Below are 26430 nucleotides of genomic sequence, written 5' to 3' on the forward strand. Positions count from 1 at the left end.
TTGCTGCCTAAAGTGGGTCCTATGTGCCAAGGGTAAGTTCCTCTCCGCCTGTGCCCCCCTCTCTGCCTGTGCCCCCCTCTCTTCCTGTGCCCCCTATCTGCACCTATCTGCCTGTGCCCCCCTCTCTTCCTGTGCCCCCTATCTGCACCTATCTGCCTGTGCCCCCCTCTCTTCCTGTGCCCCCTATCTGCACCTATCTGCCTGTGCCCCCCTCTCTTCCTGTGCCCCCTATCTGCACCTATCTTCCTGTGCCCCCCTCTCTGCCTGTGCCCCCCTCTCTTCCTGTGCCCCCTATCTGCACCTATCTTCCTGTGCCCCCCTCTCTGCCTGTGCCCCCCTCTCTTCCTGTGCCCCCTATCTGCACCTATCTGCCTGTGGCCCCTCTCCTGCCTTCCCCCCTATCCCTCTGAATGTAGCGCTCCCATTGGCTGGGTTAATATTACTGGGGGCCTGGGAATAGCTTGATAGTCACAACCTGCAGTTCTGCCAATCCTTGCACCCCTTGATTGCCAGGGGGCCAGGAGACCTTTGGCCCAGAACATTTCTCTAATGAGCCCCCTAAGTGTTGGCCGTAGACGCCTTCTAACCTTGGCCCCGCTGTGGCCCCCCAAGCTCAGGGATAGAAGGGTACAGTATTGGCTGGTAGAACCACTGGGCCCACTTGTGCAGCTATGGCTTTGCCTCCCCCACCACTGGCCAATGGTGCACCCCTTGCTGCCGCGTTGGACCTGTATGGCCCCCAACAGTAATTTCTCTTTGGGGCCCCACAAACCTTGCCCTAGATAAAAAAAAAATCTTCAAACGCTTTGGGCTGTGAGCATATTAGGCGCCACTTTAATTACAGCTTTCTGACTGGGAGGCGCAGCCGCTCCCAACAGGGGATGGGGCCCAATTGTCTGGCCCATTAAGCCTTGTACTGAGATGGGACACTGGGCAGCGGTGCTGTGTCGCTATGGAGGTGCAATTTTAATAGCCGCCCTATGGGGGTCCCTGGGGCAGCAGCAGCTGTGGGCCTCATATTATCCATAATGGTAGCGGTGCCAGTGTAGGGATTGGCAGAGTGGCACGGTATTGCTGTTTCTATGCAAGATACCCCCACTAACCCACCTTCACTTTGGCCCCTCGGCCCTCCTGTTGCCCCAGCCCCTATACAGGCGGCCATGTCTGGCAGTCAGGGAATCTCTGTGATCTTTACCTGCCCCGCCGGGGAGAGGAGGGAAAAGCAGCGAGGCAGCTCCGCGCCACCTGGGCAAGTGGTGCTGCAGGGAGGGTAACCTTTCATCTTTATTGCCTCTGTCTGCATTCTTGCCCTGCCCCAAACACCTGCTCGTCTGTAGGGAAGGGGGGGAAAAGCAGCTTTGTTTGGGCTCTGCCCTACCCTGCGGGGTATCTGCATACTTAGGTGCAACCCACAGCCGCACAGCTTGATATATGTACAGTGCGAGTATTGCCCAACGGGTTTGGCACCTCTGGGGGCACTGATACCAGCCATCAGCCTCCCCTACGGTGGCCATACACTATAAGCTTAGGCGAGTGGATCTTCTCCCAATATGCCCACATACAGGTGGCCAATATCGGGCTCATTTGGTCGTTTGACCCTAGGGTCAAACAACCAAATTACACCGGTGGGTATAGGCGCCACCGTACCGAAGACCATCAACAAACCAACGTAGTCCCCGATCCAATGGCCCTGTATTGGCAGCTGTATGTATGGCCACCTTTATACCTCTGTAGCTTTAGAGCAGGGGCACCCAAACTGTGCGCAGGGTCGGACTGGGCCAATCACTGCTGGGTGCCCCAGGGCCCACAGGTCCCCCTCTTCTGACGCACCTAGTATGCACACTCAGGGGAGGGGATTGGGTGGGCAAGGGGGCCCAGGGGGGGATGTGTAGGGACCACAGTGAGGTCCCTTAGGGGGGTGCAGGGCCCCTGCGGTGGCAGCCCCTGTGGCCCCTGCTACCCCCCCCCAGTCCGACCCTGACCCAAAGCAGTGGCTGGGAGGGCCCAGACTGAAGGTCAGTTAGGGTGAATGTCTCTTTTACTGCAATCCTGGAAAGGTGGGGCATGAACCATGATATAAAGTGCCCGGCTCATTTGCCCCCAGGTATCTATATCCTGGAGCAGCCAACATTGCTCTTATGGGATCATTTCACCCACAGGCTCTGTTAGAAGAGTGCCCACTAGTGGGCAGAATAGCTTTAGGGTGCCCAGCTGTCGGTTCAGACTTGGGAACACTGTAACAGAGCAACACTGCGGCCCCTAGTACAGCTGCTGGAGGGGACGGAGCTCAGAGCCTCGGGGGGATCACACGTGTGCCTATAAAGAATGATATCCGCATTCTGGCCTGGGCCCTGCCCCGGGGGTGTTTGGGTCAGAGGGGGACACGGCGCTGATCCATATGGCTGTGCTTTGTGCTTGGGAGTGTTCTTACTCCGGGCTACACAAGTGTTTTGGAAAATTCTGGTATGTTCCTTGGTGGGTCCCTATACTCTCCCTCCCCGAGGCCCCTGGGTCTGTAAGGGGGACAGTGCCACTGTGCCCTGTGCCTGCCACCCACAATACTCGCTGCTGTTCTCAGGAGGGGAGACTTTCTGCCCCGTGTTACCACTGAGAGGAAGGAGCTCATTATTCTGCCCCTGGGGTGCCTGTGCCTAATGGATGTGCAGCAGTTTCCTGCTCCTGCTGTGCCTGCGGCCTGTTTCCTGCTCTTAGCGTGTATCTGCCCTGTTTCCCACTCTTAGCGTGTATCTGCCCTGTTTCCCACTCTTAGCGTGTATCTGCCCTGTTTCCCGCTCTTAGCGTGTATCTGCCCTGTTTCCCACTCTTAGCGTGTATCTGCCCTGTTTCCCACTCTTAGCGTGTATCTGCCCTGTTTCCCACTCTTAGCGTGTATCTGCCCTGTTTCCCACTCTTAGCGTGTATCTGCCCTGTTTCCCACTCTTAGCGTGTATCTGCCCTGTTTCCAGCTCCTGCTGTGCCTGCGGCCTGTTTCCCACTCTTAGCGTGTATCTGCCCTGTTTCCCACTCTTAGCGTGTATCTGACCTGTTTCCTGCTCCTGCTGTGCCTGCGGCCTGTTTCCCACTCTTAGCGTGTATCTGCCCTGTTTCCCACTCTTAGCGTGTATCTGACCTGTTTCCCACTCTTAGCGTGTATCTGACCTGTTTCCTGCTCCTGCTGTGCCTGCGGCCTGTTTCCCACTCTTAGCGTGTATCTGCCCTGTTTCCCACTCTTAGCGTGTATCTGACCTGTTTCCTGCTCTTAGCGTGTATCTGCCCTGTTTCCCACTCTTAGCGTGTATCTGCCCTGTTTCCCACTCTTAGCGTGTATCTGCCCTGTTTCCCACTCTTAGCGTGTATCTGACCTGTTTCCCACTCTTAGCGTGTATCTGACCTGTTTCCAGCTCCTGCTGTGCCTGCGGCCTGTTTCCCACTCTTAGCGTGTATCTGCCCTGTTTCCTGCTCCTGATGCATGTGTGGCCTCCTTATTGCTCCTGGTGTGTCTTTAACCAATATATTTGTAGCCTGTTTCCTGCTTCTGTGGCTTCTGTGGCCTGTTCCCTGACCCTACTGAGTCTGTGGCCTGTTCCCTGACCCTACTGAGTCTGTGGCCTGTTCCCTGACCCTACTGAGTCTGTGGCCTGTTCCCTGACCCTACTGAGTCTATGGCCTGTTCCCTGACCCTACTGAGTCTGTGGCCTGTTCCCTGTTCCTGATGCATCTGTGGCCTTCTTGCCCCTGGTGTGACTTTAATCTATGTGCTGCTTCTGATGTATCTGCCGCCTGTTTCCAGCTCCTGATCTCTTATTGAACTGTTTCCTGCTTCTGATGTATTAGTGGCCTGTGTCCTGCTCCTAGTGTGCCTCTGGCCTGTGTCCTGCTCCTAGTGTGCCTCTGGCCTGTGTCCTGCTCCTAGTGTGCCTCTGGCCTGTGTCCTGCTCCTAGTGTGCCTCTGGCCTGTGTCCTGCTCCTAGTGTGCCTCTGGCCTGTGTCCTGCTCCTAGTGTGCCTCTGGCCTGTGTCCTGCTCCTAGTGTGCCTCTGGCCTGTGTCCTGCTGTTAGAATGTATTTGGCCTGTTTCCTGCACCTGAAGCATCTATGGCCTCCTTCTTTCTCTTTCCTGGGGTGTCTTTGGCCTGTTTCCTGCTCCTGGTGTATCCGGGGCCCGCTTCTTCTTCCTGGTAGGCCTGTTTCCTGCTCCTGGTGTATCTGGGGCCCGCTTCTTGTTCCTGGTTGGCCTGTTTCCTGCTCCTGGTGTATCCGGGGCCCGCTTCTTGTTCCTGGTAGGCCTGTTTCCTGCTCCTGGTGTATCTGTGGCCTGTTTCCTGCTCCTGGTGTATCTGTGGCCTGTTTCCTGCTCCTGGTGTATCTGTGGCCTGTTTCCTGCTCCTGGTGTATCCGGGGCCCGCTTCTTCTTCCTGGTAGGCCTGTTTCCTGCTCCTGGTGTATCTGGGGCCCGCTTCTTGTTCCTGGTTGGCCTGTTTCCTGCTCCTGGTGTATCCGGGGCCCGCTTCTTGTTCCTGGTAGGCCTGTTTCCTGCTCCTGGTGTATCTGTGGCCTGTTTCCTGCTCCTGGTGTATCTGTGGCCTGTTTCCTGCTCCTGGTGTATCTGTGGCCTGTTTCCTGCTCCTGGTGTATCTGTGGCCTGTTTCCTGTTCCTGGTAGGCCTGTTTCCTGCTCCTGGTGTATCCGTGGCCCGCTTCTTCTTCCTGGTAGGCCTGTTTTCTGCTCCTGGTGTATCATCTGTGGCCTGTTTCCTGTTCCTGGTAGGCCTGTTTCCTGCTCTTAGTATGTATTTGGCCCTTTTCCTGCTTCTGATGTATCTGTTTCTGTTCTCTGATAAATCGGTGGCCTGTTTCCTGCTCCTGGTGTATCTGTGGCCTGTTTCCTGTTCCTGGTAGGCCTGTTTCCTGCTCCTGGTGTATCCGTGGCCCACTTCTTCTTCCTGGTAGGCCTGTTTCCTGCTCCTGGTGTATCCGTGGCCCGCTTCTTCTTCCTGGTAGGCCTGTTTCCTGCTCCTGGTGTATCCGTGGCCCGCTTCTTCTTCCTGGTAGGCCTGTTTCCTGCTCCTGGTGTATCCGTGGCCCGCTTCTTCTTCCTGGTAGGCCTGTTTCCTGCTCCTGGTGTATCCGGGGCCCACTTCTTGTTCCTGGTTGGCCTGTTTCCTGCTCCTGGTGTATCCGGGGCCCGCTTCTTGTTCCTGGTTGGCCTGTTTCCTGCTCCTGGTGTATCCGGGGCCCGCTTCTTGTTCCTGGTAGGCCTGTTTCCTGCTCCTGGTGTATCTGTGGCCTGTTTCCTGCTCCTGGTGTATCTGTGGCCTGTTTCCTGTTCCTGGTGTATCTGTGGCCTGTTTCCTGTTCCTGGTAGGCCTGTTTCCTGCTCCTGGTGTATCCGTGGCCCGCTTCTTCTTCCTGGTAGGCCTGTTTCCTGCTCCTGGTGTATCCGTGGCCCGCTTCTTCTTCCTGGTAGGCCTGTTTTCTGCTCCTGGTGTATCATCTGTGGCCTGTTTCCTGTTCCTGGTAGGCCTGTTTCCTGCTCTTAGTATGTATTTGGCCCTTTTCCTGCTTCTGATGTATCTGTTTCTGTTCTCTGATAAATCTGTGGCCTGTTTCCTGTTCCTGGTGTATCTGTGGCCTGTTTCCTGTTCCTGGTAGGCCTGTTTCCTGCTCCTGGTGTATCTGGGGCCCGCTTCTTCTTCCTGGTAGGCCTGTTTCCTGCTCCTGGTGTATCCGGGGCCCGCTTCTTCTTCCTGGTAGGCCTGTTTCCTGCTCCTGGTGTATCTGTGGCCTGTTTCCTGCTCCTGGTGTATCTGTGGCCTGTTTCCTGTTCCTGGTGTATCTGTGGCCTGTTTCCTGTTCCTGGTAGGCCTGTTTCCTGCTCCTGGTGTATCCGTGGCCCGCTTCTTCTTCCTGGTAGGCCTGTTTCCTGCTCCTGGTGTATCCGTGGCCCGCTTCTTCTTCCTGGTAGGCCTGTTTTCTGCTCCTGGTGTATCATCTGTGGCCTGTTTCCTGTTCCTGGTAGGCCTGTTTCCTGCTCTTAGTATGTATTTGGCCCTTTTCCTGCTTCTGATGTATCTGTTTCTGTTCTCTGATAAATCTGTGGCCTGTTTCCTGTTCCTGGTGTATCTGTGGCCTGTTTCCTGTTCCTGGTAGGCCTGTTTCCTGCTCCTGGTGTATCCGTGGCCCGCTTCTTCTTCCTGGTAGGCCTGTTTCCTGCTCCTGGTGTATCCGGGGCCCGCTTCTTCTTCCTGGTAGGCCTGTTTCCTGCTCCTGGTGTATCTGTGGCCTGTTTCCTGCTCCTGGTGTATCTGTGGCCTGTTTCCTGTTCCTGGTAGGCCTGTTTCCTGCTCTTAGTATGTATTTGGCCCTTATCCTGCTTCTGATGTATCTGTTTCTGTTCTCTGATAAATCTGTGGACTGTTTCCTGCTCCGGGTGACTGGCTTCCTGATGTTGGACTACCTGTGTTTTTTCCCTGCTCCAGGTGTGTTTGGGGCCTATTCCCTGCAGTCACTGCCCCCCCCACCCATGTATAAATGACCCCCTGCTCAATATTGCAGCCTCTTGTTTCTGCCTCGTGCCCCTTACTGACTCCACCCTTCTCTGGCTCCAGGCTCCGCCTCCTGATTTGTGTGACGCTCGCAGTTCTGTGTATTCCCTTATACTGTAACTGCTAAATATGATAACTACAACTCCCAGCATCCCCTGTAGGCTTGTAGGTGGATGCTGCATGTTAGAGTAAAGAAATAAGCTGAATAAGCTATACACACTGTCCCGCAGTTGCAGCCATTCAGAGGTTTATCTTCCCCTTTCTTTCCTTCATCTTCACTCTCACCTTTCCCTCATTACAGCCCTCCGCTCGTGGCCCCAAACATCCGCCCCCGTGGGCCCTTCTTGCTGCTGACAGCGGGGGATTCCTGGAGATGGGATTTTATTTTGGCAGCCAATAAATCACATTGCCAGGGATTTCCAACTGTCGGCCGCCCGGTCAGCGGCGCAACTTTCCCCGGACAGCAGATCTGCACAGTAGAAGCCAATCAGGAGCCAAGGACGAGCAACGTGATGGAGACGGGCTTGGTTACTATGCTTACTATATGGGGGTACGTGCATAGAGTATGTGGGGGCTTTAGAACCCAGGGGCCAAACCTATTTAAAGGGGAAGTACAACCATTTAGGGTCTATTCTCTACCTTCTTCCTTTGCTTCACACAGCCCCTGCCCGTGACACCCCCTTGCCTTACTATACACTGGTCCTACAATTACAGGCCTTTATAATGGGGCCCCATAAGGCATAGGGCCCAGGGAAACCCCAATAATCCCCATTTCCCCTGGGAGAAGCTTTTCCTTACAGATTTAATGTTGCCAAGTCCCAGAATGCAAGCCAGCTTCCCGCCGTACGGCAGCCCCGGGGGGGCGGATAGGAATAAAGTCACGGGTGGCGATTACACGGAACTTTCCATGAGGATTTGCATGTGATTGGACGCCAAGCTCAGAGGAGACGTGCCCAGCCGGCGGCCCAGGGCTTAGCTGTATTGTGAGCACTGTCACTCTCGCACCTGTTCACAGTGGCTAAGTTCCGCGCCTCTCTGGCACACCCTTCCCTCTGGCCACTCCCACTGAAGTCATAGCGCCTGACTGGCTCCGCCTCCCGTACCTACTGGGCTGATAATCAGTGGTTATATCTTCCCCTGGCTCAGTTCAGCAGGACAGGAGTTGCAGCCGAGTACCTGCCGACCGAACCCCAGTGCTGGGGGGCTTTTCTGCTGGGGGGCTCCGAAAAAATGCCCTTTCTGCCCAACCCACTGCAATCTATGTCTGCCTTGCCTGTCAATAAACGATACAGAACTACAACAGAAGTCGTTATTATTATTCGTTAAATTATTTGCCTTCCTCTTCTGCCTCTTTCCAGTGGGGGTCGCTGACCCCGGCAGCCATTGTGAGGCCACAATGTTATTGTTATTGTTACTTTTTATTACTAATCTTTCTACTCAGGCCCTCTACTATTCATAATACCATCTCTTGTTTAAACCACTGTCTGGTTGCTAGGGTAAACAAGACCTTAGCGACCAGACAGCTGCTAAAATACCAAATGAAGAGCTGCTGAACAAAAAACAAAAAACTAAATCACTGAAAAACCATAAAAAAATAAAGACCAATTGCAAATTGATCAAAGTTTACATCGTATTAAAAGTTAATGTAAAGGTGAACCAACCCTTTAAAGGGGAAGTTAAACTCTTAAGTCTGTTGCGGTTGTTTGCAAACAGACATCGCTTTTGGGGATGTCATTGTCTCTGTCAGACTTGCCCTTTACTATCTCCCAATCACGCCACGAAGTATTCCGCTCCGGCGCCAAGTGGTTAAATCATGGCGGCTGAGTTTATTATTCCGAATGACTCAGGTCCAGTCTCCCGAGGTCGGAAAGTTCTGATTTCCTGTTTAGATGGCGATGAGTAATGGAAGAGCCTTGCCAACCTCTCACAGTCTCCATAGCTTGCCACTCCATAATAGGCGCCACGCCTTGCTATTTCTGGGACAAGAGGGGCAGCGCGGTGGCACGGGGCAATGAGTCATTGGTGGGCCCACTCAGAGGAACAGCCGGTGAGTCACTGGTAAGGGCCCCCGGGGGAGTCGGTGAGTCATTGGTAGGGGCCCCCGGGGGAGCCGGTGAGTCACTGGTAAGGGCCCCCGGGGGAGCCGGGCCATGGGGAAGGGAACAAAGTGGCAGTAGCTGGAGGGGAAGGAAGGTGGCATGGAAAGGGATGGGGCGGAGATGATGGGTGAGGAGCGCTGTGTGTGTGAATGGACTGACCATTGTGTCTCTATTGGGTTGGGCACCAAATCCAGTCAGCTGAGGTCTCTATCAGCCCATATATGTGTGGTTGTTGGCCAACCCCTACCATACACGGGCAGATTGTAGCTGCCGATAACGGTCCCTTAGACCCATTCGGCAGCTAATCAGCCTGTGTAGGGGCAGCAACTACAGGCCTGTCCGACCGATATCTGGCCTGAAATTGGGCAGATCTCGATAGGGCAGGTTAGAAAATTTAGTTGGATCGAGGACCTCATCGGCTCGTTGATGCAGTCCCTGGACCGACTTTTCCTATGCCCGTCATCATAATTCGATCATTTGGCCCCAGGGCCAAACAACCGAATTAGCCTGGATTCTCCAGATATTGCCCACCCGTAGGTGGGGATATCGGGAGAAGATCCGCTAGGTGAATGGGCACCTTTAGGCCTAAGGAGCAGATATGGACCAGATGTGACCCAGAACATGGGTGGCTCCATTGAGCGGATATCATTGCCCAGTAACAAGGTTCCCCACATAAAGGAATCCATCCCTGCCACAAGGCCTGGAGACCCCACGGCTACAATGTTTAGAGGGGTGCAAATAGGGGCAGAAGCCTTCGTGCCCCATTAATAAGGCTTGAGGGATAACAGTGTTGTCCATCCTGTAGCCCATTGGTTCATGTTAGAGATGTAACCTTATAGCACCACCTTCTCCACGGTAACCTGAACCTCACTGCAACCCCCACGCCCCATTATCAACTCTCAACTACTCCTGCTTTTCTCCTGGACAGAACTATTATTGCCCTGCAGAGGGCGCTCTACATCTGACTGGGGGAGGCAAGAAACGATGCAACCATATGGTAGTGAGTGCTAATTTGTGCGCTGGGTACCCCTGGAACTATAGCGGGGTGACTGTTACCCCAATGTTTCTATATATCTGTAACCTTGTTATGGGCTAAGGGGGCCCAGCCTGAAGGCCAGTTAGGGGGGGGATTTGGGGTGAGTGCTTATTTGTGCCCTGGGTACCCCTGGAACTATAGCAGGGTGACTGTTACCCCAATGTTTCTATATATCTGTAACCTTATGGGCTAAGGGGGCCCAGCCTGAAGGCCAGTTAGGGGGGGATTTGGGGTGAGTGCTTATTTGTGCCCTGGGTACCCCTGGAACTATAGCGGGGTGACTGTTACCCCAATGTTTCTATATATCTGTAACCTTGTTATGGGCTAAGGGGGCCCAGCCTGAAGGCCAGTTAGGGGGGGATTTGGGGTGAGTGCTTATTTGTGCCCTGGGTACCCCTGGAACTATAGCGGGGTGACTGTTACCCCAATGTTTCTATATATCTGTAACCTTGTTATGGGCTAAGGGGGCCCAGCCTGAAGGCCAGTTAGGGGGGGATTTGGGGTGAGTGCTTATTTGTGCCCTGGGTACCCCTGGAACTATAGCAGGGTGACTGTTACCCCAATGTTTCTATATATCTGTAACCTTGTTATGGGCTAAGGGGGCCCAGCCTGAAGGCCAGTTAGGGGGGGATTTGGGGTGAGTGCTTATTTGTGCCCTGGGTACCCCTGGAACTATAGCAGGGTGACTGTTACCCCAATGTTTCTATATATCTGTAACCTTGTTATGGGCTAAGGGGGCCCAGCCTGAAGGCCAGTTAGGGGGGGATTTGGGGTGAGTGCTTATTTGTACCCTGGGTACCCCTGGAACTATAGCAGGGTGACTGTTACCCCAATGTTTCTATATATCTGTAACCTTGTTATGGGCTAAGGGGGCCCAGCCTGAAGGCCAGTTAGGGGGGGATTTGGAGCGAGTGCTTATTTGTGCCCTGGGTACCCCTGGAACTATAGCAGGGTGACTGTTACCCCAATGTTTCTATATATCTGTAACCTTGTTATGGGCTAAGGGGGCCCAGCCTGAAGGCCAGTTAGGGGGGGATTTGGGGTGAGTGCTTATTTGTACCCTGGGTACCCCTGGAACTATAGCAGGGTGACTGTTACCCCAATGTTTCTATATATCTGTAACCTTGTTATGGGCTAAGGGGGCCCAGCCTGAAGGCCAGTTAGGGGGGGATTTGGAGCGAGTGCTTATTTGTGCCCTGGGTACCCCTGGAACTATAGCAGGGTGACTGTTACCCCAATGTTTCTATATATCTGTAACCTTGTTATGGGCTAAGGGGGCCCAGCCTGAAGGCCAGTTAGGGGGGGATTTGGGGTGAGTGCTTATTTGTGCCCTGGGTACCCCTGGAACTATAGTGGGGTGACTGTTACCCCAATGTTTCTATATATCTGTAACCTTGTTATGGGCTAAGGGGGCCCAGCCTGAAGGCCAGTTAGGGGGGGATTTGGGGTGAGTGCTTATTTGTGCCCTGGGTACCCCTGGAACTATAGCAGGGTGACTGTTACCCCAATGTTTCTATATATCTGTAACCTTGTTATGGGCTAAGGGGGCCCAGCCTGAAGGCCAGTTAGGGGGGGATTTGGGGTGAGTGCTTATTTGTACCCTGGGTACCCCTGGAACTATAGCAGGGTGACTGTTACCCCAATGTTTCTATATATCTGTAACCTTGTTATGGGCTAAGGGGGCCCAGCCTGAAGGCCAGTTAGGGGGGGATTTGGAGCGAGTGCTTATTTGTGCCCTGGGTACCCCTGGAACTATAGCAGGGTGACTGTTACCCCAATGTTTCTATATATCTGTAACCTTGTTATGGGCTAAGGGGGCCCAGCCTGAAGGCCAGTTAGGGGGGATTTGGAGCGAGTGCTTATTTGTGCCCTGGGTACCCCTGGAACTATAGCAGGGTGACTGTTACCCCAATGTTTCTATATATCTGTAACCTTGTTATGGGCTAAGGGGGCCCAGCCTGAAGGCCAGTTAGGGGGGGATTTGGGGTGAGTGCTTATTTGTACCCTGGGTACCCCTGGAACTATAGCAGGGTGACTGTTACCCCAATGTTTCTATATATCTGTAACCTTGTTATGGGCTAAGGGGGCCCAGCCTGAAGGCCAGTTAGGGGGGGATTTGGAGCGAGTGCTTATTTGTGCCCTGGGTACCCCTGGAACTATAGCAGGGTGACTGTTACCCCAATGTTTCTATATATCTGTAACCTTGTTATGGGCTAAGGGGGCCCAGCCTGAAGGCCAGTTAGGGGGGATTTGGGGTGAATATGTATTTGCCCCCTTGAAACGATGACTGGCAAGGACACACTTATTTACCCAAAGAAAAACCAAAACACCAATTCTCATTAAAATGTTTTTTTTTTTTTTTCCTTATCTTCATTAAGAAACAACTGTGACAGATGGATCAATAAATAAAAACAGGTGAACTCAGTCATTATATATATATATATATATATAAATATATATACTTTTATATATATATTTATATATCATAGGAATCCTCCCCCCGCAGCACAGAAAATGGTATTTCCTACGGAGAGACATTCAGATCATAAACGGGATTTCAAAACCTTCATTTTACTACGGAAAGACAGAGGGGTCAGAGGGTGGGGGGAGCGGTGAAACGTGAAGGGAATTAATGTGGGGGTTCAGTGGGGCGGGAAGACACATGTAGGATTAGTCTGGGGGGGTGACAACGTGAAAGCGGCATCTTCCTGAGTTAGAATTCCAGTGTTTACATTGGAACGTGATCACACTTATGGGGGGGGGGGGGGGGTACTGTGAGGTATAAAGCTGAAATATGACCACCACCTTATCCGGAACACTTCATTCAATGCAGAGACCGACGCTGCGGCGCTTTTCCTCCATATAGAATTTTCTCTTTTTTTTTTACTATTTTTTCCTTTTTTCTTTTTGGTAATATACATTTATATATTAAGTATATATTAATATACAATATTTATACATAGCGATCCGGCCACTGGTCGGGCCGACCCCGCAAACTCTTGGTCAGGACGGCCGCCAATAATACTGCTTCACAATCCGCGCAGGCCAGATCTGTCCCAACTCCATGCAGCTGGCCCGCGGTTTGTTTTGTTTTTTTCCTTTTTTCCAGGGCGGGGCAGCGTTTGGGAATGATGTCGGTCGACGCCCATTAAATTAGAACCAATTGAAATTAACCATATTAGAAAAAGTACAAAAAAAAAAATAAGTTAATACAGATTAATCCTTCAGAAATAAATACCCGAGTCCGCGCGCCCTGTGGGGCCCATAGCCGTTCCCCAAAAAAATCCATCCGCCATGGCGCATATGGAGGGACGGCCTGCCCAACGCAGAGGGAGGGGAAATAAAAAAACGAAATCCATAATTATATAAATAAATATAAGTTACTAAAAGCCACAGGCTCCTTGCAGGGATTCTTCAGTACTTCAATGTCCGCCACTATGGCCCCCGCTACCAGCAGGAAGTCCGTTAAGTGTCCAATACTTGAGGGGGGGTGGGTGCAACAGATATTGATGCCCCTCTGGAAGAGAATCTCTATAAAGGAAGTGAGTGTTCTCTCTGCCCTCTCTCAGGCTTCCCTATCCATGGTTCCTCCCGTGGCATCAGCCGAAGCGCTCTCGCACCAGCAGCATCAGCTTCTTCTTCCCTTTGTACGTCTGCTTCAAGTTGTCCAAGAACTGAGAGAACTGGCGGTGCCCGTCGGGCGCCAGCAGGAATGTGTCGCGGGCTTTGGCCAGGAACTCTATGAATTCCCCGTAGTGGCGCGGGCTGATGTGGGTGAGGCGGGAGTGCGTGGTGCTGATGTAGGCTCCGACGGCCGCTTCGAGCAGCTGGCAGAGAGGCGGCTTGTCTGCCCGTCCTCCGGAGCCCCTACCTCGCCCTCCACTGGAAGATGAGAGTGCCTGTGCCAGTCCTGGGGGTGCCAGGCTACACCGGCGGAGGATATCCGAGAGAACAGGGGCACACTGCACACTTTTGATCACCAGAGGTACCACCGTGCTTAACTCCACCTTGCCCAAGGAGTGAGCCAATGAGCAGGCCCACAGCACATCGCTGACAGCCGGGTGGGTATCCTGGCTAAACCCGATGCTAAGGTTCGACAGTGCCAAGGTGGCAAGGGTAAATGCTCGTAGCGGGAGGCCTCGGTGCTCCATGTATCGTGCCACGGTGAAGAGGTGGGAGTGGGTGCCAGGGCCCGAGCTGGCACTGTCCAATACGATCTGGTAAGCAGCCTCAAAGGAAGTGTGGTCCTTTTCACAGAGGGTGAGGGCGGGCAGGGCGCAGCTCTGGGGGTCCTTCATGGCGCACTGCAAAGCCAAGGCGCGGGCGCACGAGCACAGCTCCTCCCGTTGCCGGGGGTCCGGACTGAAGCGCAACAGGGTGGCGGGGGATGTGCAGGTAACGGCAACTATGGTGGTAGCCTCGATGGGGGTGAAGAGGGTGTACCAGTTCTGCATGATGCTGATCAGAGCTTGGGCACCTGTAAGAAACGAGGAAAAATACGGTCAATGTGGTGCAGAGGCCTCAATGCTGCCCCCCACAGTGGCACATCCGGCCAATCAGCCTCTAATACCCCCCATGTGCTCAGTCTCCCTATCCCACAGTGCCCCCCCGTCTGTCAGTAACATTAGTGCAGCCACTTACCAATCTCGGTGGCGCAGGACACGAGCCATCGCACCATCTCTCGGCGTCGCCAGGTCAGGGTGGTCAGAGTCATTCTCATCACCTGTGAAACATAAAGAACGTGCTTGATGTTAGGAACATTGACCAATGAAAGAGAAGCTTTCCCTCCCGCTTGGGCGCCGTGGTACAGGTGCCAAGCATCGGGTCTCACCTGCAGTCCCAGTTCCAGAGAGATATTTAGTAGGGTGGTGTCCGGGGGAGCATTAGGGGGCGTGGCGGTTTTGCAGGCATCCTGGGCCAACTTGAAGAGCAACGCTGGGGAGTGAATGTGCTGCTGGATGGAAGCCAGGACGGTGTGAAGCCACTTGGGGTCCCCTAAACATGCAAAAGCAGAAAAAAAGATTAGATTAACCACTGCCATAAAGCAAGACTGGGCTGCCGAACATGCACTATAGCCTAGATATCAGCCCATCTTACAAATGAGCAGCCACGATTTATGTACAGGCCAAAGCCAATCTCCAATGGGCAGCAAGGGATACACTAAGGAACAGTAGCTAAGGGGACTCTGCCATGGAAAGCAGAGGGGCTACACAAAGAGAGACTCCAGGAACTTATGGGGGCACCAATACCTACCCTTGGCGGTGGTCAGCATGGCAGACGCAAGCTCACACTGGCGAGTCTCCAGGTGTCCCAGGATGAACCAGCGAGGGAAGCGACTAGTTAACATAGAGTCCAGAGGCAGAATGTCGGAGCCGTGGGGTGGGAGGATGGACTCCAGGACAGGGAGCCTGGAAAGAGACAAAGGGTAAGTAAGACCCTCAGGCAGGAGAACAGAGTCCAGGGAAGGACAATGACTCCCTAACAGCGCACTCACCTCATGGCTCTCAGTGCGATCCGATAGGCCAGGTCTGTGTCGTGTGGGAGGAGCGTGGTGAAGAGGAAGCGTGCAAAGGTGTGCATAGGGACGCTCTCGCGGTAGATCACCTCCCCGAAGCCGCTGTAGGGGCCACCTTGGGGAAAAGAAGCGACACGACGTGAGATAAGAACTGGAAACCTATTCAGAACTACAACTCCCAGCAACCCCTGTGTCAGGCTGCGCCCTCCCCCAAATACCCCTAAGCCCTGTGATCGTAACAGATTGCTACCTTCTAACAGCAAGATGGACTGCTTCCTCAGCACTTGTATCAGTCGCTCGCCCATGTCCAATGTGCCCAGGAGCCCGATAATCTGTTCCTCGCTCCGCACCAGCTTGTCCTGGGCATAGAGACCCTCGGGCATTGCCCGCTGCTGCCCCAGGCCCATAAGAGCCACCTCCAGCGCCAAGCACAAGTAGGACTCTCCATTGGCAGTGGCACCGGGTAAGGGCACGTGCTGGTACATCACTTTCCTCTGCTCCCCGCCAATATCTGAAAGAGAGACGGCCTGGCGTTAGCGTGGGTAAGGGGAGGGGTTACCTATACCTTTGTCTGGGGTTTCTACCAGTAGAGCTGCTCCTGGGAGCCAAATGCACAGCTGCCGATATAGGTACCTGGGTATAGCGAGAGTCCCTCGTCCTCGGGCAGGCTGGCCTCTAGGAAGGTGCGGCAGAGACAGCCAATGGGATCCAGCGGGTGCCCCACCCAGCCCTCCAAGTTAGTGAGAGCAGTGCTTCCTTTCAGCTGCAGTTCTGCAAGCACAGGGCAAACGGATTAGCGGGAAGTTTCACATTGTACCGACAGGTTCCAGCTCCTCTCTCTCTAGCGCCCCCTAGTTGTACCCCTTCTTACCTTTCCTCTGCTGCTTTACACTCTCCAGCTGGTGTTGGCGCTGCAGCCTCATGGTGTTTACAATGCAGACGGCGAGTCTGAGCGCTTGTTGTGCGTATCCATGGGAACGCAGGGCGTCAACGCGGGCACAGGCCACGGGAAAGTGGTCTCCCAGCCACAGCGGGCGGCCTTGGGGGTCGTAGGAGAGCATATCTGTGCTGCTCTTTACTCCGCTGCTGGGGGCACCCGTCTCTCCGCTCAGCACCCGCTGAAGGTGCGCGTCTGTCCAGCGAAGCTCCCCGGCCTTTAGGGCCCGAGCGAATACGGTCTGACGTGGAACAGGAGCTGGGGGCAAAAATAAATATATAAACAAATGGGGCAATAGGGGGGTATTAGGCCTTGTCTGTGTCACCCTGCAGTGGGAGGGGCAGACTTCATGTCCCATAGCCCCCTCCTGTCTGTGTCACTGTATCACCCTGCAGTGGGAGGGACAGATTCAATGTCCCATAGCCCCCTCCTGTCTGTGTCACTGTATCACCCTGCAGTGGGAGGGGCAGACTCCATGTCCCATAGCTCCCTCCTGTCTGTGTCACTGTATCACCCTGCAGTGGGAGGGACAGACTCCGTGTCCCATAGCTCCCTCCTGTCTGTGTCACTGTATCACCCTGCAGTGGGAGGGACAGACTCCATGTCCCATAGCCCCCTCCTGTCTGTGTCACTGTATCACCCTGCAGTGGGAGGGACAGACTCCATGTCCCATAGCCCCCTCCTGTCTGTGTCACTGCATCACCCTGCAGTGGGAGGGACAGACTCCATGTCCCATAGCCCCCTCCTGTCTGTGTCACTGCATCACCCTGCAGTGGGAGGGACAGACTCCGTGTCCCATAGCCCCCTCCTGTCTGTGTCACTGTATCACCCTGCAGTGGGAGGGACAGACTCCATGTCCCATAGCCCCCTCCTGTCTGTGTCACTGCATCACCCTGCAGTGGGAGGGGCAGACTCCGTGTCCCATAGCTCCCTCCTGTCTGTGTCACTGTATCACCCTGCAGTGGGAGGGGCAGACTCCGTGTCCCATAGCTCCCTCCTGTCTGTGTCACTGTATCACCCTGCAGTGGGAGGGACAGACTCCATGTCCCATAGCTCCCTCCTGTCTGTGTCACTGTATCACCCTGCAGTGGGAGGGACAGACTCCGTGTCCCATAGCTCCCTCCTGTCTGTGTCACTGTATCACCCTGCAGTGGGAGGGACAGACTCCATGTCCCATAGCTCCCTCCTGTCTGTGTCACTGTATCACCCTGCAGTGGGAGGGACAGACTCCATGTCCCATAGCTCCCTCCTGTCTGTGTCACTGTATCACCCTGCAGTGGGAGGGGCAGACTCCATGTCCCATAGCCCCCTCCTGTCTGTGTCACTGTATCACCCTGCAGTGGGAGGGACAGACTCCATGTCCCATAGCTCCCTCCTGTCTGTGTCACTGTATCACCCTGCAGTGGGAGGGGCAGACTCCATGTCCCATAGCTCCCTCCTGTCTGTGTCACTGTATCACCCCGCAGTGGGAGGGACCATTTGTTCATACCTTGGTTGGCACTGTAGCCCTGTGGTTGAGTCTGTGCCCCAGGTCCATCCAAGCTATAGTTCCCCTCCTCCAGAGGACAGATATCCAATGCATTCCATCTCCGAAGGAGCTCGAGCCAGGATTCCCTTTCTTCTGTCCGACAGTGAGGGCTCAGCACCACACACACCCACAGGGCACCTGTGACAGGAATGCAGAGGGGGGGGGGGTTATTCATGGGGAAAAATGAAAGTTTAGGGCACCGTGTGCCAGTTACAGTATCAGGCCCGCAGCGGCTTTGCCATTAATCCTAACAGAGGCACAGTTATGGCCGCTGTACAGTATTTATGGGTCATATCTCACCGAGCTCATCCCATAGCTGCCGGCACTTGTCCGTCATCCCTGCCCCCTGCTGGCGCCACAGAGCCAGGCGCGGATCCTCCAGGAACTGCTCCGTCATTAGGATCAGCATACGGGCCCCATTGGAATCCCTCATCCGCAGCATCTCCCTCACCTGCACAGGAAGGAAGTAGAGGAATGAGCGGGGCAGAAGGAAGTGCAGTGGGTTATACCACTGGGGGCGGGGGGGGGAACTATACCACAAGCAGTTGTATCAGGGGGGGAACTGTACCACTAGCAGTTGTACCAGGGGGATCTATACTGTATATTATCATATATATATATATATATATATATATATATATATATATATATATATATATATATACACACACACACCGCTGGAAGTAGAATGGGAGGGGGGGGGAGAATGTAGGAAATTCTGGGGAACCCACCTTGCTGAACATGGACTGTAGCTGTTTGCTGGCCCCATAGTAGCCGCCGTTGGCCAGGAGTAGCTTCACCTGTTCCTGAATCTGTTCCTCGTCGAGGTGCCAGCAGTTCTCATCTTCTCGCCCGGCGCCCGCGGTTGGATCTGGGGCCCCTGAGAGTAATGAAGGCAGCGTGTTAGTTTGCACAGTAACACCCATCAACCCAAAACCAGCCAACCAGATCGCCCCACTCCGTAACCCCAGGAACCCAGCGGGTGAGCTTACCGTGCACCCTATTTATCTCCGAGCCCAGCTGTAGGATCTCGTCGGCCAGTCTCTGCGCCGTGGGCAGCACCTCGGTGTGGTGCTCGCTAATAAGGTACTGGACAAACTTCTGCAGTTGGTCTCTGTTCATCTGGGACAGCGTCTCTGAAATAGGGAGGCGTAGCTCCACCCCCCGGGCCCTGCGGATCCGGTGCAAGGACAGGGCCACCACGTGGGCGCAGTAAAAGATGTCTCTGTTCTCGCAGCCGCAGCTGACGGACGTGATCTTGCAGCGGTCGAAGCTGATGGACACTTGGTACGTCCGCTCGGGGTCACCTGACTCTGTCACGGATCCGCTGAGATGGAACCCTGAGTGGGAAGGGCAGAGACATTAGCCACATTTACGGGATTGCTTGTCCGCTCAGAAAATGACAACATGGCATCTTATTGGGCATAGACTGGCAACCAGGGACATGCCAGGGGGGCTGCTGTAAGGTGCCATAGACACTCACTATTTATTGGGCCTATGGGGGGGCTGTTTGGGCCTCTGTGTACTGAAAATCAGGCCCGGACTGGCAATCTGTGGGTTCAGGCAAATGCCAGAGGGGCTGCTGTAAGGTGCCATAGACACTCACTATTTATTGGGCCTATGGGGGGGCTGTTTGGGCCTCTGTGTACTGAAAATCAGGCCCGGACTGGCAATCTGTGGGTTCCGGCAAATGCCAGAGGGGCTGCTGTAAGGTGCCATAGTCACTCACTATTTATTGGGCTGCTGGGGGGCTGTTTGGGCCTCTGTGTACTGAAAATCAGGCCCAGACTGGCAATCTGTGGGTTCAGGCAAATGCCAGAGGGGCTGCTGTAAGGTGCCATAGACACTCACTATTTATTGGGCCTATGGGGGGGCTGTTTGGGCCTCTGTGTACTGAAAATCAGGCCCGGACTGGCAATCTGTGGGTTCCGGCAAATGCCAGAGGGGCTGCTGTAAGGTGCCATAGTCACTCACTATTTATTGGGCTGCTGGGGGGCTGTTTGGGCCTCTGTGTACTGAAAATCAGGCCCAGACTGGCAATCTGTGGGTTCAGGCAAATGCCAGAGGGGCTGCTGTAAGGTGCCATAGTCACTCACTATTTATTGGGCTGCTGGGGGGCTGTTTGGGCCTCTGTGTACTGAAAATCAGGCCCGGACTGGCAATCTGTGGGTTCAGGCAAATGCCAGAGGGGCTGCTGTAAGGTGCCATAGACACTCACTATTTATTGGGCCTATGGGGGGTTGTTTGGGCCTCTGTGTACTGAAAATCAGGCCGGGACTGGCAATCTGTGGGTTCAGGCAAATGCCAGAGGGGCTGCTGTAAGGTGCCATAGTCACTCACTATTTATTGGGCCTATGGGGGGCTGTTTGGGCCTCTGTGTACTGAAAATCAGGCCCAGACTGGCAATCTGTGGGTTCAGGCAAATGCCAGAGGGGCTGCTGTAAGATGCCATAGTCACTCACTATTTATTGGGCCTATGGGGGGCTGTTTGGGCCTCTGGGTACTGAAAATCAGGCCCAGACTGGCAATCTGTGGGTTCAGGCAAATGCCAGAGGGGCTGCTGTAAGGTGCCATAGGCACTCACTATTTATAGGCCGTTTGGATATATTTGTAGACCAGACCAGCACCCTAGAACAGATCTATTCCAGATGCAGAAGTTACAAAATACCGCAGAACATTCCATGCATTGGGGGGTCACTTCCTTGTGCAACAGAAATTCCTTCCCCCGGCCGGCTTTATTCGCACAATAATAAGACATGAGGAAATGCGGCCTTTGTTTTAAAGTGTATGATTCCAGACCCTATATCTGGGAATCTTTAATCATCCTTACAATACAGAGAGAAGGGAGGGGGGGGGATCATAATAATCCGACGCCTCCCCATCTCATGTATAATTCGCGCATCTTTGCATTAAAAGATTGGATGGAGGGTATTTGAGAAAAGCTCCATTACCCATCTGTTCAGACAAACTGACCCCCCGCCCCCCCCATTGACCGCAAACAAGACGCAGATAAGAAAAGGGAACAGCAGGGGAAGCTCTACTAGAATTTCAGCCCCCCTCCCCCAATTACCCTAAGGACACAGGTCTGGATTATTGGCTCTGCATGGGGCAGATTTCCCCCCCCCCCCAAGCCTGAGACTGTTATGCGGAACACTGGTGCAAAACCTATGTCTGGGTGTGGGTGCGTGGGTCCCTCTGTGGGAAGGGGGGGGGGGGTTTAATACAATAAAAGTCACATAATAGGTGAGACCTTTGGAGGAGCAGTCAAGCTGAACTAAAACCCAAAACACAGTGCTTTAGTAGGACACACAGCAGCGCCGGAGCTGTAACCCAAGCCCAGGGAGAACAGTGCCATCTGCCGCCGCTGCTGCCCTGGGACAGCCAAGCAGTGTAGCACGAAACGCGTCGTGGCAGCCATTATCATTATCAGCCCCCGGAAATAATCAAGCTGTAGTGGTTGGATACTAGATTATATATCCCCTTAACTAGGCCAAAAATGACCCCCCCTTCACCCTCCCCTCCTATAATGCATATATCATTATTAAGGTTCATCTTCTGTATCACATGACCTGTGCGTTCATTACATAAGCATAAGAGTGGGCCTGTCCCAAATCTGGAACTGAACCGCAACTCCCATCATCTTCTATGAACCGAAAAGGATGATAAGACAAGAACAAGAGCCGCAGACATGGCCAGGCTGACCTACCCCGCAGTATTACCCCAGCAGCTGGGGGGACAGCCCCCTCCGTGGCATTTATAGGGAGGAGGAAACATGAAATAAATGAATTGTTGACGTGGGCCGGGATAGAGGAAAATGTTAGAAATGGAATGCTCTATTGTAGCGTCACTGCCCCCTGTAACTGATAACACAATGTACAGAGCTGCCATTCAGGAAATGCCGGCTGCCCGAAGCCTGGAGAGCCGCGGCCGTGTGTGGGATCTGTGACGCATGACAGCCTGGTATTGTCCCCGTCACACGCCTCGGGCCTCGGCCGCTCAATGGGACTTTTATCTGCCGTGTACAAAACAAAAAAAATGGCAGGGCGGGGGCCGCCCGGGGGCTCTGTCCGTGCAGAGAATCCAGAGAGAGGATTTAGACAAATCCTAACGAAGAGAAATGGGAATTTCTTCCCAAAAACAATGATGGAGGAGGGGGGGGGGGGGGGAAAGCCGATTTGGGCACTTGTGCCAAGGCCATGCCAGCACTAATTAACTGGGATTGTTCTAATTGAGCTCTAATTGCAGTCGGAGCAACGAAAACAATAAAACCCAGATTGTCATGGCCGGAAATGAGGGCACGGAGTCGGCTGTACCCACAAGCCCCCTGGCACTAGAAGTGCCCATACATGCGAGGGCTGGGAGGTGCCCGGTATCAGCAGAGAGACAGGCCGGGACAGGCGACTGACTCAGCTAGGGGCAAGATCACGTCACCCCGATACGAGGAGTGTCGCCAACTGTCACCAACATGTCACTGCCTGCGCCCGCAGGTGGGGAATGTGCTGCGGCCGAGTCACAGGCAAATCCGGACTTGGGAAAGCGCGGCCGAGGGTGCACCTGTCTGTACAGGTTACGGCTGAGCGGCTTCACCCTAGAACTGGGTCCCCATCCAGTTGTTCAACTGCAACTCCCAGCGGCCCTACATGGGGGGGGGGACAATAAAGGAGTTTTGCTTCCAAAATAAGCAGTTTCAGTTAAACCAGATCTACAAGCCCAGGGTGACTCCGACCCAGGCAGGTAGCCTGTGGGCATCCAACAAAGGGGCGGAAGCAACTGTCACAATCCATAAAGGGCAAGCGAAAGAGAACATATCCTTCTCACGCAGAGTTGGACTACAACTCCCAGCATCCCGCACAGTCAATGAAGTTTTACAGAGCATGTGACATATATAAAAGCAGCATGGTGGAACGTCAGGCCCAGACACTTACCCACTTGTAGCACGCGCTGCACAGCTCCAGACTGCATCAACTGCAGCCCTCGGTTAAAGGGAACCCGGGAGTCCCTCTCCCCCTCGGGAGGGTGGTAACCGAGAGACGAGTACATACATATCTCCTTCTCGCTACGAGGGAAACTCCAGAATATGATTCGCTTCTGCACGGGTTCCGGGACCCTTGAAAAGCGCTCCTCGACCTGAAACAGAGGGAACGGGACTGTGAGAACTGGGGTATCATGCAGCCGCCTCCATTGTAGCGTCACACAGGCTGTATCTATGGTTACAGTATATACACAGCACTCACCCGAACTCTACCCCTAACTGGCCTTCAGGCTGGGCCCCCTTAGCCCATAACAAGGTTACAGATATATAGAAACATTGGGGTAACAGTCACCCCGCTATAGTTCCAGGGGTACCCAGGGCACAAATAAGCACTCACCCCAAATCCCCCCCCTAACTGGCCTTCAGGCTGGGCCCCCTTAGCCCATAACAAGGTTACAGATATATAGAAACATTGGGGTAACAGTCACCCCGCTATAGTTCCAGGGGTACCCAGGGCACAAATAAGCACTCACCCCAAATCCCCCCCTAACTGGCCTTCAGGCTGGGCCCCCTTAGCCCATAACAAGGTTACAGATATATAGAAACATTGGGGTAACAGTCACCCTGCTATAGTTCCAGGGGTACCCAGGGCACAAATAAGCACTCACCCCAAATCCCCCCCTAACTGGCCTTCAGGCTGGGCCCCCTTAGCCCATAACAAGGTTACAGATATATAGAAACATTGGGGTAACAGTCACCCCGCTATAGTTCCAGGGGTACCCAGGGCACAAATAAGCACTCACCCCAAATCCCCCCCTAACTGGCCTTCAGGCTGGGCCCCCTTAGCCCATAACAAGGTTACAGATATATAGAAACATTGGGGTAACAGTCACCCTGCTATAGTTCCAGGGGTACCCAGGGCACAAATAAGCACTCACCCCAAATCCCCCCCTAACTGGCCTTCAGGCTGGGCCCCCTTAGCCCATAACAAGGTTACAGATATATAGAAACATTGGGGTAACAGTCACCCTGCTATAGTTCCAGGGGTACCCAGGGCACAAATAAGCACTCACCCCAAATCCCCCCCTAACTGGCCTTCAGGCTGGGGGTCCATTCCAATACGCTCCACCCTAAGGGGGCAAGCTGCCCAGTATACCCATACAGCAGGGGGGAGGGGCTAAGACATCACAAACAAACAATAATATTTAACTGTCAGCTCTGTGGCACAGGGACAAGCCTTACTGACCATATGGAGTCAATATATCAATGCCGCTATGTCCATCCCCAGCCGGACTATCAATCACTATGAGGAATAACCCATATAGATCAACTTGGGGCTCAGTTAGACAGGAAGTGGGGGGCTCGGATAACAGGAAGTGGCTGCTACAAACTATGGAGATGGTTAAATTGAATAAAACACATCTTGGCTTTATTTCCCCTTTACACGGACTCCCTGCAGAATAGAGAGGAATGTACCTAGCCGTGACATCACGGGAGACAGGTGACACGCCGGCCCCTCCCCTGTCCCCACCTGTGCTGATTAGGCCCTGGGTGCTGATTGATGGGCAGGGAAGCGATGATGCAGGGATGATACTCGGCTGGCACAGATACCGGCGCGCCAACTATACCCTCCCCGGGAACGGGGTGTGTGCCTATTTATATATACACGTAAGGCCCACTCGCTGGTATTTATAGATCCCTGCGCCACGCCAGATGATTATCCTATTGCCCCACGAGAGCCACCCCATTGGCTACCAGCCCAAAACCACATATTATTTATATACATATATAGACAGATTGTAAGCTCCTATGGCCAGGGACTTCTCTGCTACATTAAGTGTATTTGTGACACAGACAGTATTTAAAGCTGTGGGTGAGGGAAACCCCCCCACCAATCTGGGGTAAATGTCACCATCAAGTCCCTTTTCCTATTCAGCCAGAAAAACCCACATCTGACTGTAAGCTCTGTGGACCAGGGACTTAATGCACCCCCCCCAGAGAAACCCACACCTGAGTGTAAGCTCTGTGGACCAGGGACTAAATGCACCCACCAGAGAAACCCACACCTGACTGTAAGCTCTGTGGACCAGGGACTAAATGCACCCCCCCAGAGAAACCCACACCTGACTGTAAGCTCTGTGGACCAGGGACTAAATGCACCCACCAGAGAAACCCACACCTGACTGTAAGCTCTGTGGACCAGGGACTAAATGCACCCCCCCAAAGAAACCCACACCTGACTGTAAGCTCTGTGGACCAGGGACTAAATGCACCCACCAGAGAAACCCACACCTGACTGTAAGCTCTGTGGACAAGGGACTAATTGCGCCCCCTCCCCGGAAAAAAACCCACACCTGACTGTAAGCTCTGTGGACCAGGGACTAATTGCACCTCCCAAGCAAAACCCACACCTGACTGTAAGCTCTGTGGACCAGGAACTAATTGCACCCCCCAGCAAAACCCACATCTGACTGTAAGCTCTGTGGACCAGGAACTAATTGCACCCCGCCAGAGAAACCCACATCTGACTGTAAGCTCTGTGGATAAGGGACTAACTGCACCCCCCAGCAAAACCCACATCTGACTGTAAGCTCTGTGGACAAGGGACTAATTGCACCCCCCCATCCAGAAAAACCCAAGCCAGACTGTAAGCTCTGTGGATAAGGGACTAAATGCCCCCCCCCAGCAAAACCCACACCTGAGTGTAAGCTCTGTGGACAAGGGACTAATTGCACCCCCCCATCCATTCCCTGTGCCTGGGGCTGGCTACACACATGGAGGGGCCACATCCAGCCCCAGGGCCCCCAGCTGTTGAGTGAATGGCTCCATATAAAGGGGATATTATACATGGGCCAATCCCAATATGAGTCATACAAAGGGGCCAATTGAAACCCCTGAGAGGTCTGGGGGGGGCACAATAAGCTCCTGGGGGCCCTGCAGCCCTGATCCATTGCAATGCAGTGTTTGCTATAGAAATGCCCCCCCCCCCTCCCTCCCTCCCTGGGGGCAATGTACAAACACAATGTCACACACTCACACTGATACCCCCCCCCGGGACACATGGCAGCCCCCACTGCCCCCCATACCCAATGCATTAGCACATCATTACATACAGAGATAGAGATATGATAGGAAAATGAGCGCCCCCTGTGGCCGCTGTGGCAGTACAGGCGCTGCGGGGGATGCTGGGAGTTGTAGTCCCACAAGAGCCGAGCTCCGCTAGCCCAGAGGATTCTTACCTGCTCGAAGGCCCAGCACTCGGCCACCTTCTTGGCGCTGAGATCCAGCAGAGAGTCCGGTCGGTACCTGGGGCTGAGGCCCGGGCACCTTCTCTTGGGGGCCGGAGGTTCCATGTCGCTGGCCGGCCCGGGGGTTCGCTGCTATATCCGTCCCAGCCACAATCCCACGTACCTCCGGCACAGGCCCTGCCGTAATCCCCTGGAGCCCCCCCGCGTTATCCTGTTGGGCAAGGCCGGAATTCCGCTCTCCCTGCCCGGCCTGTCCGCGGCCCCTTTAAATCACACTAACAATGGGGCTTGGGAGCTTTATCCTGGGATCCCCGGCCCCGCCCACCAACCTGCGCTTCCGAGTGCTCATTGGCCGGCGCCTCTTGTCACTCTACGCGGGGACCCGCCCTTCGCCTGACCCTGTCTAGGTCAAGCGAGTTAATAGATTGTCATTCATATGGAGCAGCAGCCAATCATGGGCGGCGCTAGGGCTCTTTAACTGAACGGATGCGCCTAATAAGGAATGGAAGGGCGGGGCCAATAATCTACTCATTCATGTGTTCGCCTTGGGTC

The 26430-nt window shown here is 54.0% G+C and overlaps 2 protein-coding genes and 3 non-coding genes across 5 annotated transcripts; 4 read left to right on the forward strand and 1 right to left on the reverse strand.

Annotated features, from left to right (window-relative positions):
- The first annotated feature begins 1160 nt into the window (after positions 1-1160).
- On the forward strand, positions 1161-7843 carry LOC116409567. The gene is made up of 2 exons (XM_031898247.1): positions 1161-1270; positions 4090-7843. The coding sequence occupies exons 1-2, from the start codon at positions 1161-1163 to the stop codon at positions 4895-4897; spliced, it is 918 nt and encodes a 305-aa protein (XP_031754107.1). The 3' UTR covers positions 4898-7843.
- On the forward strand, positions 6894-6971 carry mir23a-1 (microRNA mir-23a-1). The gene has a single exon (NR_049638.1). It is a non-coding gene; the product is annotated as a microRNA mir-23a-1 (primary transcript).
- Positions 7502-7577, forward strand: mir27a (microRNA mir-27a). Its single transcript, NR_049553.1, has one exon. It is a non-coding gene; the product is annotated as a microRNA mir-27a (primary transcript).
- Positions 7638-7705, forward strand: mir24b (microRNA mir-24b). Its single transcript, NR_049640.1, has one exon. It is a non-coding gene; the product is annotated as a microRNA mir-24b (primary transcript).
- A 4168-nt stretch (positions 7844-12011) lies between the features above and the next one.
- On the reverse strand, positions 12012-26258 carry zswim4 (zinc finger SWIM-type containing 4). The gene is made up of 14 exons (XM_002941011.5): positions 25870-26258; positions 22584-22785; positions 18651-18998; positions 18390-18538; positions 17959-18109; positions 17620-17796; positions 16065-16388; positions 15827-15964; positions 15444-15704; positions 15173-15308; positions 14932-15086; positions 14510-14673; positions 14320-14401; positions 12012-14155 (listed from the first exon to the last, which is right to left on the reverse strand). The coding sequence occupies exons 1-14, from the start codon at positions 25981-25983 to the stop codon at positions 13278-13280; spliced, it is 3279 nt and encodes a 1092-aa protein (XP_002941057.1). The 5' UTR covers positions 25984-26258; the 3' UTR covers positions 12012-13277.
- Positions 26259-26430: the final 172 nt, after the last annotated feature.

Source organism: Xenopus tropicalis, chromosome 3, assembly GCF_000004195.4.
Source record: "Xenopus tropicalis strain Nigerian chromosome 3, UCB_Xtro_10.0, whole genome shotgun sequence".
Lineage (NCBI taxonomy): Eukaryota > Metazoa > Chordata > Amphibia > Anura > Pipidae > Xenopus > Xenopus tropicalis.

Bases quoted from the DNA above. Each gene is read 5' to 3' on its own strand.
- LOC116409567 (XM_031898247.1), top strand. From the start codon at position 1,161: ATGTCTGGCAGTCAGGGAATCTCTGTGATCTTTACCTGCCCCGCCGGG. The intron at 1,271-4,089 runs GTAACCTTTCAT...CTGCACCTGAAG, and splicing joins CAAGTGGTGCTGCAGGGAGG to CATCTATGGCCTCCTTCTTT.
- zswim4 (XM_002941011.5), bottom strand. From the start codon at position 25,983: ATGGAACCTCCGGCCCCCAAGAGAAGGTGCCCGGGCCTCAGCCCCAGG. The intron at 22,786-25,869 runs GTAAGAATCCTC...CCTCTGTTTCAG, and splicing joins AGTGCTGGGCCTTCGAGCAG to GTCGAGGAGCGCTTTTCAAG. The intron at 14,402-14,509 runs GTGAGACCCGAT...TATGTTTCACAG, and splicing joins CTCTGGAACTGGGACTGCAG to GTGATGAGAATGACTCTGAC.